General features: G+C 42.3%; 1 protein-coding gene across 1 annotated transcript in view; it reads right to left on the reverse strand.

Moving 5' to 3' along the window:
• PKD1L2 (polycystin 1 like 2) overlaps nt 1-14,910 on the reverse strand; it is a 155,638-nt gene that overhangs the window by 105,072 nt on the left and 35,656 nt on the right. The window contains 7 exon segments of the mRNA XM_043981005.1: nt 2,166-2,292; nt 2,498-2,616; nt 3,207-3,395; nt 7,860-7,985; nt 9,935-10,129; nt 11,154-11,299; nt 12,696-12,872. Of these exon segments, the coding sequence (XP_043836940.1) occupies nt 2,166-2,292; nt 2,498-2,616; nt 3,207-3,395; nt 7,860-7,985; nt 9,935-10,129; nt 11,154-11,299; nt 12,696-12,872 (1,079 nt within the window).

A 14,910-nucleotide genomic window follows, 5' to 3' on the forward strand; every position in this document is an offset into this window, starting at 1 on the left:
TCTAGTCTGTAGCTCTTAACTCACACCATGACAACTCTGCCTCTCGGGCAATCTAGGCTAGTCTGGGTTGGGCTGGGCTGGGCTGGGCTGGGCTGGGCTGGGCTGGGCTGGGCTGGGTGTATGTTTTGGGTCAGGACTATGGGATTGGAACAGAGTTGTTGGGAGGTAGGGGGAAAGGGAAGAGCAAGAAAGAAGGCCCAATGAGGAGTAGGAGGCCACAATAAGGAAAAGAATGGGGTGTGCAACACACATAGACAATACTGGCTCTCAGCACAGCCACCTGTGAGTTGAGTGTGGGAGGAAGAAGCCCAGAGACAGAGTGATGGAGAATGAGATAAAAAGCAGCCCTCTTAACAGGCAGTTTTCAGACAAAGAAATCAAAGCTATCTATAGTGATATGAAAAAGGTCTCTACATCAATATTGATCAGAGAAATGCAAATTAAAACAATTATGACGTATCTCCTCACACCTGTCAGAGTGGCAAATATAACAAAAAAAAAGGAAAATATTGGATGTTGGAGGGGATGTGGAAAAACTGGGACGACAATCCATTGTTGATGGAGTTGTGAACGTATCCAATCATTCTGTAGAGTAATGTGGAACTAAGCCCAAAGGACAATAGAATTATACATGCCCTTTGATCCAGCAATACCACTGCTGGGTTTATATCCCAAAGACATCCCAAAAAAGAAAAAAAGATCTATTTGTACAAAAATATTTATAGCAGCTTTTATTGTAGTGGCTAAGAATTGGAAATCAAGGGAATGCTCATCAATTGGGGAATAACTAAACAAGCTATGGTATATGATTGTGATAGAATATTATTGTGATATAAGAAAGGACAAGCAGGATGATTTCAGAAAGGCCTGGAAACAGTTATATGAACTGATGTATAGTGAAATGAGCAGAACCAGGAGAATACTGTGCATAGTGACAGCAATATTGTTTGATAAAGAACTGTGAATAACAACTATTCTCAGCAATGCGATGATGTAAGACAATCCCAAAGGACTAATGATGAAGCATACTATCCACCTCCAAAGAAAGAACTGATATTGATTGAACATAGACTGAAGCTTGCTATTTTCACTTTCTTTCATTTTTCCCTTTTATCCAAGTTTACAAAAGTATTACAAAATACAAAATTATTAATATGGTAATGTTTTCCATAGTTGCACTTGTGTAACCTATATCTGATTGCTTACTGCCTCAGGGAAGGGGGAGGGGAAGAAGGGAAGGAGGGATAAAACTTGGAACTCAAAACTTGAAGCCTTTGGGGACACCAGTGACTACTTTCCTATTATCAACCTCCCTGGGCCCTAAAGTCAAGGAAAGCATTGAATCACAGAATCTCAGAGTTGGAAAGTTTTTGAGAAGCCTTCTAATCCAGCCCTCACTGTTACAACTTACATGCCAAGGAGTCAATCAGCTCCTACTTGAAGACCTGCAGTGAAGGGGAGGCAGCTCAATTCATTTTTGGATAGCCATAACTGCTAGGAAGTTTTTCCTTAATCAAGCCTAATTTTGTCTTGTTGTATCTTCCTAGTTCTACTTTCCAGGGCCAAGTACAGTTAATTTACTACCTCTTTCATTCCAGCTTGATTTATTCCAGTAATTTTTTAAAAAAATTTTGAGTCCTTGTGATTTTCTTACAGGGACTAATTCTAGTTTACCTTTTTAAAGGAATGAATAAACAAACAAACAAACAAGTAAATAAGTGATAGTGACTTTAGATCTAAAGTTGGAAGGGGTCTTCCTTAGAGGTTATCTGGTCCAGCCCTTTCATTTTACAGATAGGGAAACTGAGTTTCAGAAAGGTTGAGTGAATTGCTCACAGTCATGCAGGTAATAAATGGTAGAGCCAGGACCCAGTGATGACAGTTGACATTTCTCTAGTGCTTTAAGGGTTGCAAAATATTTTACATACAGTATCTGACTTGATCCTCACATAATTCGGTGAAGTAGGTAATGCAAAGATTATTTTCTTCATTCGCCCAATGAATTAACTGAGGCTTGGAGAAGAGGCTCTTCCCAGCATCTCTCTAACAGGGATACCTGAAAAACCACTTCTCACTAGTCATTTTCATGTAGGGTAACAAATGAATGGAAATGTGGAAGGAATTTGAAGTGTTGGAATCTTCAAGGCAGGGGCGTGAACACCCACCCTTATGTCCACAGGTTCATCATCATCCCCCAAGGTGTTGAGGGAAGTAATGCTGGGCAGAGTGAAGACAGCAGAATTGCTTGTGTTGAGATGAAAGGAGGCACGATCCAGACTTTGCGGCTGCACCCTGACCTCAATGAAAGGCAAACAATCCCCAGGGAGAGAGAGAAGAGGAAAATAAACATTAGATAAATACACATCCCCAAGTCCTTTCACTACAAATCCAACACCCTTTACCACACTATGTGGCCTCCCAATCGCTTTTTGTTCACTGAAAGGGCCCCCAGTCAAGGACCAAGGCCTCTCCTGGGATGCTGTGAGCTCGACATTACCTGTTGATATACACAGAGATGGCGGGTACACTCAGCATGGTAGGGTGGTCTCTAGGAGGCCTTCCCAGTAAGAGAGCACTCTGTAGATTCTCTAGGGCACCGAGCAGCTGCACGATCACCTGCCAAGAGAGGGGAATGTGGCTTAGTCCATCTGTCCTTCATAGGCTCAGATTTCTCTCCTGCAATACTCTGCTTTTAGTGATGTGGTATAGAAATGCAGAGTGGTCCACAGAGGGAGGGCCATTCTCCCCTCTGGCCTGGGCTAGACTTGGCCTGTGTGACTCCCACAGGGGTCAGGTAAAGACGTTCTATGGATTCTTTGGCAAGGGGGTGCAGGAAGAGGTTCCCACTGTCCCCTACAGTTCCCTGTTAATAAAGGTTGTGTCTACTGCCATCTCATCCTGACTCCCCCCCACTCAATGCTGGTACCTTCCCTCTGTTGATTATTTCCAATTTATCTTGTACATAGCTTGTTTGTACACAGCTGATTTCTTGTTATCTCTCCCTTTAGACTGTGAGCTCCTTGAGAAAAGGGGCTGTCTTTTGCCTTTCTCTGTATCCCCCACACTTAGCACAGTGCTGACCCGTGACTGACTGACACAGTCACTTAACTAGTGTTGAGCTCTGAGCAAATGTAGTTCCCAGGCCACCCCTTCCCCTGAAACCCTTCTACAAATCCTGAGAGGAAACGCCTTTCACTGACAACAACCTGGCTGGTACCAGAGCCCAGTGGTTCTTCAGGCTCTTGGCTCCTCGATGCTTCAAGTATATTTCCCACTGCATGAAACAGGTACATGGCTGTCATCTGGTGCTTCTGTCTGACGGTGCCATCCTCAGGGCTAGACATCCCCATTGCCAGGGACTTGCTGACATTCCAAAGCACACGGCTGGCCACCAGCTTGTCCCCAAAAAGGAATAGGAAAGTTAATTGAGGACAGAATCAAACAGAACCTGACGGGCCCCCAAGGCCATCCTGCAAAGGGTACAGCCTTCCAGTAGTAAGCCTCTAGCATTGTCCACAGGGACTTAGAGTGCCCAAATGAGGAAATTCTGCAGGACCTGACCAGAATTTTGATTGTCTTGCCTTGTAATAGAATGACTTGTATCTATGCCTTATTTCCCCAACTGGACTGTGAGCCTCATGAGGCCAGGAACCATGCTCCCCCTTCTCACTCTTGAAATCCCTGTCTCCCATTAACATCCAGCTCAGAAGCCATCTCCACCATCAAGCTTTCCCTGATTCCCACACTCAAAAGGTCTCTCTCCCTCCTCAAATTTGTCTAGAGCATTTTGTCTGACTCTGTCCTTTTCCCCTATTATACTCTACCTCATCATACTCTTTTGTGTTACTGTCATGTCTCCTCCTTTCAGTGGTCCCCTCTCCCCCATCCACAAAATTGTCAGCTGCTCAGGGGCAGGGACTCTATCTGACTTCATTTTTGTATTCATAACTTCATAGCTTCAGAGTGGATCAAAGGCTCCCTTGGAGTATGAAAGACCAGGCCTCTGATACATACTAGTTGGGTAACCATGGGCAAGTCATGTAGCACTCAATGCCCCAAAGCTGCACTCAGAGACTAATAAATTTTAGATGCATTTCTGATATGTATCAATGGAAGGACTTTCTACATCAGGCGTTCCCTCTGCCATGGGAATCATAAGTTCAGGGCCCCACTCCTGCCAGATATCCTCATCTCTAAGCACAGAGCAACACACATAGTAAGCACCTCATAAACGTTTGTTGAACTGACTTTATTTTTGTATCCCCTGTGGTGCCCAGTGCAAGGTCTTGCTCAGTAAACATTTGCTGTTTAAACACACTGTTAAACATTGCTAAATAAAAGCCAGGCCATGGTAGCTAGCTGGAAGGTCAGACCCTCAATACCCTACATCCATAACTATAAACCAATGAAGATTGACACTATTGTGTCTGCCCCCTTCCACAAGTTTTCCTTATCCCTTTCTCTAATCCTAATGTAATCCATCCCTAAATGAGAGAGAACAGGTCTGTATGAGAGTATGTGAAAGCATGACATCTGCAAGGACAAAAGGGGAGGATGAGGGAGCCTCCACTCAAGCACAGGTGGTTGGCATTAATCAGGGCCCTCCCCAGGAGCCTGGCAGTCTGTGCTGCCTGAGGAGGTAAAGCAGAGCCAAGAAGCATAGGCAGATTTTTTTTTTCACAAATAGTAGATTCACTCGCTCCTTATACACCCTCAAACTCTGTGTGTGTTACATATTACCTATCTGACCTTGGGCAAGTCACACTCTCTGAGCCTCAATTTCTCCATCTAAAAAATGATGGGGTTGGACTAGGTGAGCTTGAAAGTCCCTTCCAGCTCGCCATCTCTGATCCTGTGATCCTATAGGTACATATTCTTTAGTGGCAGTGTGGCTTTGTGGAAAGAATACTGAATTTGGAGTCAGAATTCTAGGTCTGATCATTGCTAGCTGTGTGACAAAAAGTCATTTTATTTTGCCGGGCCTCCCTTCTGCCTATATAAAATGGAGGAGGTGCTTGGAATGATTTCTAAGGTCCCTTACAGATAGAAATCTTGTGGTCCTTTCTGGATATGCCCTCTGGATCCCCTTCCTAGGGTCAGCTGCTTGGGAAGAATTCTGGGTTTGTGGTCAGGAGACCTGGCTGTTTCACTTCCTGCCTGTATTACTTTGGGAAACCCACCATTGACCTTCTTAGGCCTTGGTTTCCTCATTTGTAAAAGGAAGGATTGGGCAAGATGGTTTCCAAAGCTCCTCCCAGTTCTAAATCTGCAAGCCTACCATCCTATAACTGTTTAGGTACCATCTGACTCTCATGTACTGTGAATCTATGCTTGTGGTCCCGGGATATAGGGAAGGCTATGTAGTACCCAGCAGCTCAGCCTCACAATACGATCTAACCTCAACAAGGACTTTGTTGAGGACCAAACAAGGAAATTAATCTCCTGCTTTGAAGAGGCTGATTCTATCTAGTCACAAAGATGCCACTCCACCTTCTAAAATGGGGAAGGTATCTTGGTATCCTTTATTTAATGCTTTCTAATTCCCTCTTTCATGAACCTTGCTTCAAAGTCTCAGCCAAGTCCCCTCAGCTATCCTGAAGCCAACTTTCTTTTATTCTACCATATCTTGACAGACTCCTTACCTACCCTGGTGGGGTAGAAGGCCCTGGTTTCTAAGTCTATTTTTGCCACTAACTTGATTATGGACTTGTAGTTACCTCAGCTTGATTTAATGTAACCAACATTTATTAAGTGGGAAGGGAATAAGCATTTATATCGCACTTACCATGTGCCAGGCACCATGCTAAGCACTTGACAAATATCATCTCATTTAATATTTAAAACAATCCAGTGAATTACCTTCCTTTTAGAGTTGAGGAAACTAAGGCAGACAGAGGTTGTGACTTGCCTAGGACCACACTGCTAGGAAGTATCTGAGGCTGTATTTAAACACAGGTCTTCCTGACTCTTGCCCAGTCCTCTAGTCACTGAATCACCTAGTTGCCTGCATCACCACCGCCACTGCCACTATCATCATCATGTGCCTACTATGTTCCTATACTAAGTTCTAAATAGAGATAAAGTTTAAAGTCTTTGTTCTCAAGGAATGTATCATCTAATAGATAAAAAAGGCACAGAAAATCCAATGTGGAAATGTGATGTTTCAATAAGAAATTTGAGGAGGCCTGTATAGCAACAAGGGTTTTGTTGAGATTAAAGAGTATAGGGGGCAGCTAAGTGGTGCAGTGGATAAAGCACTGGCCCTGGATTCAGGAAGATCTGAGTTCGAATACAGCCTAAGACACTTGACACTTACTAGCTGTATGGCCCCAGGCAAGTCACTTAACCCTCATTACCCCCACAAAGGAAAAAAAAAAGTAGGGAGATTAAATAGTATAAATCTGCAGGGAAGTCAGGCGGTGTGGTTCTGTGGTTTCCTCCAACACCATTCAGCAGCTAAGTGGTAGGAGCAGAGGAGCAAGATGAGTGGAGTTATTCAAGGCTAAAGTCCAGCAAGGACAGAAATTATGGATGATCAAGGAAGTCAGGCAATCAGAGAAGGAAGAGAATGATTTGCTAAAATAGTTGCCCACAGGTCAAGACTGAGGTGAGGGAAGAAAGGTACCAATGAGTTGACAGCCTGGAGAAAAAAAGAGGAATAAAAGGGCTCAATGTCATGATAACAGTGAAAAACAGCTATGAGAAGGAGGTATGTAAGGGAAGGGGGAAAAGAGAAGACAAGGAGATTGTTTCTAGAGAGGAATTTCAGCACCCGGGATCACTTCCTCTTTCTGGGTCTCAGTTTCTTTCTCTGTAAAATGAAAGTATTGGAAAAGCCATAATCAAAGTGACGTAAATTGAATCTTTGTGCCAAGGTGCCCTTAAATTTAGAGGGTAATGACTATAACAAACTTTCAGCAGGTAGAAACAATTGCTTTGTACCTTTTGTTGTTCAGTCGGTTTCAGTTGTGTCTGATTCTTTGTGACCCCATTTAGGGTTGTTTTAGCAAAGATACCATTTCCTTCTTCAGCTCATTCTACAGATGAGGAAACTGAGGTAAACAGGTTTAAATGACTTGCCCAGAGTCACACATCTAGTAAGTGTCTGAGGTGAGATTTGAATTTAGGAAGAAGAGAGTCTTTCTGACTCAAGGCCTGGCACTCTATCCACTTCACCACCCAGCTACCCTACTTACTACCTAGTTAAGAATAATTAGTTAAAATAGGAGCTACCATAAGCTTACTCTCCCTGACTGCTCCCTCTCCCCATTTCCTCATCCCAGGGCAGATTCCCCTCAATGCTTTTACTACGTCCTAGGGTCTCCTTCTGTTCCCCACCCCACCCCCAACCCAATATCATGCTTCTTACTTTGAACATGAAAAATACTTGTTATGATTAGCTTATCACTGAGTTTAAATGTGGCCTCAGATTACTTACTAGCTGTTTGATCACAGGCAAATCACTTAACCACTGTATGACTCAGTTTCCTAAACTGTAAAATGGAAGTAATAACAGCATATGCTTCCCAGGGTTGTTGTGAGATCTAGATTGGTCTAGATTATCAGTTCTCAAACTTTCATTTATCTCAGAACCCTTTTACATTCTTAAAAATTATTGAAAATCCCCCACAAAAACATATCATTTATGTGGGTTATATCTATCAATGTTTAGCACATTAGAAATGTGATTCTGGGGCGGCTAGGTGGTGCAGTGGATAAAGCACCGGCCCTGGAGTCAGGAGTAGCTGAGTTCAAATCTGGCCTCAAACACTTAACACTTACTAGCTGTGTGACCCTGGGCAAGTCACTTAACCCCAATTGCCTCACTAAAAAAAAAAAAAAAATGTGATTCTGCTCACCTGGGCTGAAGGGGAGAGCTCTTCATGGCGGAAGGTGACGTCTTTCAGTGCCTCTGCCATCCCCAGAGCCAGCTGCATTTCATCAGCAGGGACAGAAGCCAGCATCCTCAGCATGAGCTCTCTGATCTTAGGATGGAAAGAGAGAGTTACAAATAGTTAATAAAGGTTTGCTAGATAGATAAAAAAATTTATTAAGGTATACTGTACATAAGCTAGTTAATATCAGTTAATGTAAAATCAAATGTTAAAAAAGTTAAATAAACATTAAAAAATTTTAATTTAAAATAATTTTTAAAAAATCAAATGTTAAGCCTGTTTCTGCAAAAACTTGGGAACCAATGAGCTTTCACCATACCAAAGATCCTCCACTGACCTCCAAGGCTGTCACAAATCTCTTAGTTATGATTATTTTCACTGTCTTCACTTAAAAACACACACTCTGCTCTCTCGACATGGCAGCCTTTGCGTAGGGATGTAGAAATCAAAGAGTTGTAAAAGGTGTGGGGACAAATAGGAAACCCTCAGTCTCAAGGATTTTTAATATGAGGAGGAGAATTGAGCCTAGAGTGTTTCTAGCATCCCTTTCTATATCTAGGGACAACATGGTATAAAAGAAAGAACATTGCCCTAAGGCCTGAGCTCTATCCTTGCTTCCATCTCTAACTCAGTAAAGAAAAGTCTTTGTCCCTCTCTGGACCTCAGTGCCCTGTCTGAGGCCCAGTTAGGAGGGGCTGATGTTTGCCAATATAGACCAGAATCCTGCCACCCACGTAGCCTGGTTTCCTACTCATCTGGGATTGGGCTGCTATCCATGGGACCATAGAAATCACAGAGTATTGGGACTGATAGGGCCCTTGGAACATAGAACACTGAATGTCCAAGCTCAAAGGGACTTTAGACCATTGAATAACAGAACTTAGGCAGGGAAGAGCAGGACTTAGAGGACATTTAGTCTAGTCCCTAAAGTTTATAAATGAGAAACCTGAAAACCAGAGACTTGATCAAGGTCATTCAGTGACTTGGTGTCAGAGCTGGACCTTGAATTTGGGCCTGGAAATTCCTAATACCAGGTTCATCCCATGACTCAAATTTGGGAGGTCACTGGACAGTAGTCCCTGGTTTTTACATCCTTTTCTCAATGTGGGGGAACATGGGAATGGCTTAGAAGGGGACTCTTGTTTGCATTCTGCTGGGGAACCTCAAGCTCATTCTGGTAGGTATGGTTGCAGGGTCCCTGCCACCAGTGTCCACAAGGGGACCCGCAGCTTCCCAAGCACTGCTGAATCAGGAGGGGTCCCAGGACATTCAGGGAGTCCTAATGCCTGAGGACATATGCTTGGACACGTGTCTTATAATCCTTGGTGGAAGACAGGATCCTAAGGGCAGGGGGAAATCAAGAAAATAACTCCAAAGTTTAACTCAATGAAGGTAGCATGATTCATTCAGTGGAAAGAGAATTGGACTTGGAGGCAGAAGAATAACACCTCTGCTGCTTACTATTGGTGGAATTCTGGGCAAGTCATTTAATCTCCCTAGGCATCATTTTCTTCATTTACAAAATGAGAGTGTTGAACTAGGCAGCTCCTAAGGTCGGGACTAAAAGGAGGAGGAAATGTCATGGATGTAAAGGATCATAGAGGCAGGAGAATTTGGTTTAAATTCTTGCTCTGCTTCTTGCTACCTGTGTAGACAAATTATACTATCTCCATGGGCTTCAGTGTTGTTATCTGTAAAACAGGGAGTTGAGTGAATGAATTAGAAAGAAAGAAAGAAAGAAAGAAAGAAAGAAAGAAAGAAAGAAAGAAAGAAAGAAAGAAAGAAAGAAAGAAAGAAAGAGGATCTATTAAATGTCTATTGTGTTAGGCATTATGCTGGTATCAAATGAGGAATTGGGAGGGTTCATGAGATGATGTGTAAGGTCCCTTTCAGCTTTAAGTCCTGTGACTATCATCAATGACTTCTTCATGGCCATGATCAGACATTTCTAAAGTCTAACCCCTCCCTGCCATGCCAGAGGCTTGCTGAGCCAAGGGTTGGTATTTTTCCATGATACAAAGAGAAACCACATCAAGGACCTCCTGTGCAGGGCTGGCTCTCAGAGACGGAGGGAAGCCTTCATCCTGGCCCCCCAGATTCAAGATGGAGGACACTGACTTAGACAACTGGATAAGTGCCATGCTGCTGTTCTCTCCTTTTAGTATGTTGCTTATCTTCTCTGACATCAGTGCATGGAGTGTTCTGTTTCCCTTGTTTGTGTCTTCTTGTTCTACCTGAAGGGGAGAAATCAACAATATTGGGAGAAGATAAGAAAGTAGCCTGGCCTCCAGGGCTACATGGGTAGATGCCAGGGTCATAAGTTGTGAGTTTTCTTCTAGAAAATAAGAGCAGGTCATAGCAACGTTAGCATGGAGTGGGGAAAAAAATGTGAAAAGCATCAAAGAATGCAAAGGCCAAAAGAAATTCCATGCTAAGAAATACTGGCATTGGAAAGAATATTTGCAGCAAATATGCAATAAATATAGCATAAAAAGAGCTGACATTTCAGAATCTATAAGAAACTGATACATTACTATAAGGATGATACATACTCCCCACTGGAGAAACAGTCATATGATACTTAGGGAAGGTAGAAATACAAATCGGCTTTTTAGGTCCCTTCTAGCTCTGAATCTATTTTCCTGTGTCCCGATTTTCTAATAATCAGGCATACAAATGAAAATTATAACTCATATTTATGTATCTCCTTAAGGTTTGCAAAAGTGTTTTATAAATATAATCTCTACTTATCTATGCACTAACCCCATGACGAAGGTATAATTATTAACCTCATTTAAAGATAAGGAAATCAAGGATGAGAGGCTAATGATGTGTTATGACCAGCATCACAAATTTGCAAATGAAATGTAAACCCAGGTCTTCATGATGCCACTTCCAAAGCTCTACCCACTATATCACACTGCTTCTTCCCATCCCAGTTCTGTTATTTACTGGCTATGTAACTTTAGGCAAACTACCTAAACTCTCTGGACCTCAGTTTGTTCAAAAGTAGAATGATGGAATTGGATTAGATAACCTATGAAGTCCCTTCCTGCTTTAGAAGGAAGGGAGGAGGGGGCAGCTAGGTTGTGCAGTAGATAAAGCACCGGCCCTGGATTCATGAGTATCTGAGTTCAAATCCGGCCTCATACACTTTACACTTACTAGCTGTGTGACCCTGGGCAAGTCACTTAACCCCCATGGCCCCACAAAAAAAAAAAAGAAGGAAGGGAGGGAGGGAGAAAGAATATTATCTACCTTGACTGCTATGTGGGTATGGACTGTATCTCCAGCTTTATTAGCAACAGAAATGAGAATCTTCAGAACAAAGTTCTTTTCTTCTTCTCCAAGTGGCAGATAAATGGAAGGGAGTTCCGGCTCATGACCACAATAGAAGCATGAATCTAAAAATAGGAAGATGAAGAGTCAGGGAAAAGAACTTTCTCAGAGTTCTAGAAAGCCCTACAAAAGACACATTATTGATTACAGAAGCATAAACACCCATAAAGATCTTACAAATGCCAAATTCAGTACAAGAAACTAAACTAAATATAAGTACTAGTGGTTTTGTAATTGGTAACCACTCCTGAATGCAATCATAATTTTCAGGATCTCCTACCACAGAGTAAACTTTACCAAAATCTATTAAAACTAAGTGGGGGGGGGGCAGCTAGGTGGCACAGTGGATAGAGCACCAGCCCTGGAGTCAGGAGGACCTGAGTTCAAATCTGGCCTCAGACACTTAACACTTACTAGCTGTGTGACCCTGGGCAAGTCGCTTAACCCTCAATTGCCTCACCAAAAAAACAAACAAACAAACAAACAAACAAAAAAACACTAAGTGGTGCCAAAATGACTAATATGGAAATATTTTACATAACTGCACATACATAATCTATATCAGACTGCTTATCATCTTAGAGAAGGGGGATGAGAGAGAGAGAGAGGGATAGAATTTGGAACTCAAAACTTCAAAAAGCCCCAACAAATGTTGTTACATGTAGTTGGGAGAAAATAAAATATAATTTAAAAAAACTAAGGGGTGCCCATTTGAAAATTTTCTCAGGGTCCATTTTGTATAGATGTATAACCATCATATTGGGGCCGGACTGTCTGTCCTTTAGAGATGTTATCATGTAGACCTGGCAAATCAGAAATGTCTCTGTAGACATTATCCAGAGTTCCCCAAGTTCCTGTGGCTTTTGACCTTGAAGGATGTTTGCCAAGAGGCAGTGACCATGAGAGGAACCTTCTAGATGGTAAGCTCCGCCATGATTGAGCTGAAGCCATAACTTCTGACAGTGTGGAGAGTATTGGGTTTAGATTCTGACTTCTTTTTAGTATCCCAGCTCTCCCATTTATTTTCTGTGTATCCTTGGACAGATCATTTAAAGTCTTTGGGCCTCAGTTCCTAATCTATAAATTGAGCAGGCTCATCTAGTTCAACCCTTTCATTTCATAGGAACAGAGTTCAAAAGGTGTTGCCCAATATCACATGGGTAGAAGAGAAGGTAGAAGAAATGGGATTTCAAGCCAGCTTTCCTGACTCTAAATCCCATGATCATTCTATTCTGCCACATTGCCTCTCACAGGTGGAAGAATACCCTGCTAGTCTTCTTTCCAAGGTGAGCTGAAAGATAGGAGCCTAGACTACCATGGGAGACTCTTGACACTGCAAACTTCATCCCCTCGTGGACAGTTTCTGTTCCTAAATTACACACTAGCCACTGCAAAGACACAGAGAGCTCTGGATAGTTTCCATGGGACAGCCAACAGAAAAAGGAGGTCCTTAGATCCTACCTGATTTCAGGCAGAAACAATAGATGAGTAAGCCAGGCTCTGCAGATGCATTGCATGAGATCCTAAAGCTTGTCAGAATGGTTCCATGCTCTGGAATAACAGAACAAGTTGGAGCCTTGGGAGGATAAAGGGTGCTGACAATGTAGGTCTGTTCTCCATAGGCCAACTTGGTCATTGCTGAAATTCAAAGGGAGAATGCTTTAAAACCATCTCCCTGGGAGCATAGAAAAACTTACTTGTCAAATCAAACAAGAGAGAGAGAGAGAGAGAGAGAGGATCACAGGAAGTAAAGTGGATACATTTGATTATGTAAAATTAAAAAGGTTTTGCACAAACAAAACCAATGCAGCCAAAATGAGAAGGAAAGCAGAAAACTATGGGAATTTAAAAAATAGTTTCTCTGATAAAGGCCTCACTTCTCAAATATATAGGGAACTGAAAAAATAAACAAAGTTATCAATATCCATGTGAAAAAATGTTCTAATCACTAATAACTAGAGAAATGCTGCTGTTTTTGTTATTATTCTTTTGCAAACCCAGATTATTATAAATTGGGTTTGTGCCTGTTATGATCTTCATACAGAAATGATTGAACCCAGAGGAGAAAGAAACAAATGCTGGAGTCTAGATGTGGAAGTGGATCAGGTCTATGATTCTGAGGGGGTCATTGGCTGTGTATAACAGGCCACAATAGGGAATGGACAGAAACCTCTAAACTCCAGATGAGGGGATGGGAACTCCTAAAGGAGGCTCTTTGCTAATGGGGTGAAGCAGGGTTTTACATAAGTGTTCCTTGTTTTATGTAAAACATGCTTCTTTTGGGGAAAATGTATATTTAATAAATAAAAGAAATCCTTTGTAAAGCAAATCATCTCCCCTTTACTTATGTTAAAAGGATATGTGGGGGCAGCTAGGTGGCACAGTGGGTAGAGCACCGGCCCTGGAGGCAGGAGGACCTGAGTTCAAATCTGGCCTCAGACACTTAACACTTACTAGCTGTGTAACCCTGGGCAAGTCACTTAACCCCAATTGCCTCACTTAAAAAAAAAAAAAAGGATATGTGGGGGGCAGCTGGGTGGCACAGTAGATAAAGCACTGGCTTTGGATTCAGGAGGACCTGAGTTCGGATCCGTCCTCAGACACTTGACACTTATGGCTGTGTAACCCTGGGCAAGTCACTTAACCCTCATTGCCCCACAAAAAAAGGATATGTGATATAGTAAAAATGGTAACCAACTTGGAATCAGTAGACCTATGTTGACTCCCCACCCCCATTCCCCCCAACCCCTGGTGATACTAGTTATAAGATCTTAGGCACGTGACTTAGGATAATAGGATTTAGAGGGGGAAAGGACATTAGAGATAGTCTAGTCAAATCTTCTATAGATGAAAGGTGAAGAGATCTAGGATCATAGATCACAAACATAGAGCTAGAAAAGATCTTAGAGGCCATCCAATCCAATCCCTTTATTTCACAGATGAGGAAACTGAGATTCAAAGGTCATGTAATTTGTCCAAGGTCACACAGGTAGTTAAAGACAGAATCAAGGTGTGAAGGAAGGTTCTCTTCCTTTGAAATCTAATTATCTTGCTACTTAGCTTAACTCCACAGCTGTTACCTGACTCTTTTTTTTTTTTTTTTTTTTTTTTTAGTAAGGCAATGGGGGTTAAGTGACTTGCCCAGGGTCACACAGCTAGTAAGTGTTAAGTGTCTGAGGCCGGATTTGAACTCAGGTACTCCTGAATCCAAGGCCAGTGCTCTATCCACTACGCCATCTAGCTGCCCCTGTTACCTGACTCTTAAGTGCTTTGAGACTCAGTTTCCTCATATTACCCATCTTATAAGATTCTTATAAGGAAAGCACTTTTAAAATCTTAATGGACTATAAGAAGTTGTTCTCATTGCTATTAGTAGGAAACAGATTTTCATATATAGGGTTTGTTTAAAGGGAAGTACACACAGACTGGGATATAGAATTGAATGAACCTATGAAATTCTTCACTCTTGCACCCAGAATATTCTCTCCAGTAAGGGGCAGTTAGGTGGCACTGGTCCTGGAGTTGGGAGGACTTCAAATCTGGCCTCAGACACTTAACACTTACTAGCTGCGTGACTGGGCAAGTCACTTAACCCCAATTGCCTCACCAAAAAAAAAAAAAAATCCAACTTCAGACACTTGATACTTACTAGCTGTGTAACCCTGGGCAAGTCACC

Source organism: Dromiciops gliroides, chromosome 2 (genome assembly GCF_019393635.1).
Source record: "Dromiciops gliroides isolate mDroGli1 chromosome 2, mDroGli1.pri, whole genome shotgun sequence".
Classification (NCBI taxonomy): Eukaryota; Metazoa; Chordata; class Mammalia; order Microbiotheria; family Microbiotheriidae; genus Dromiciops; species Dromiciops gliroides.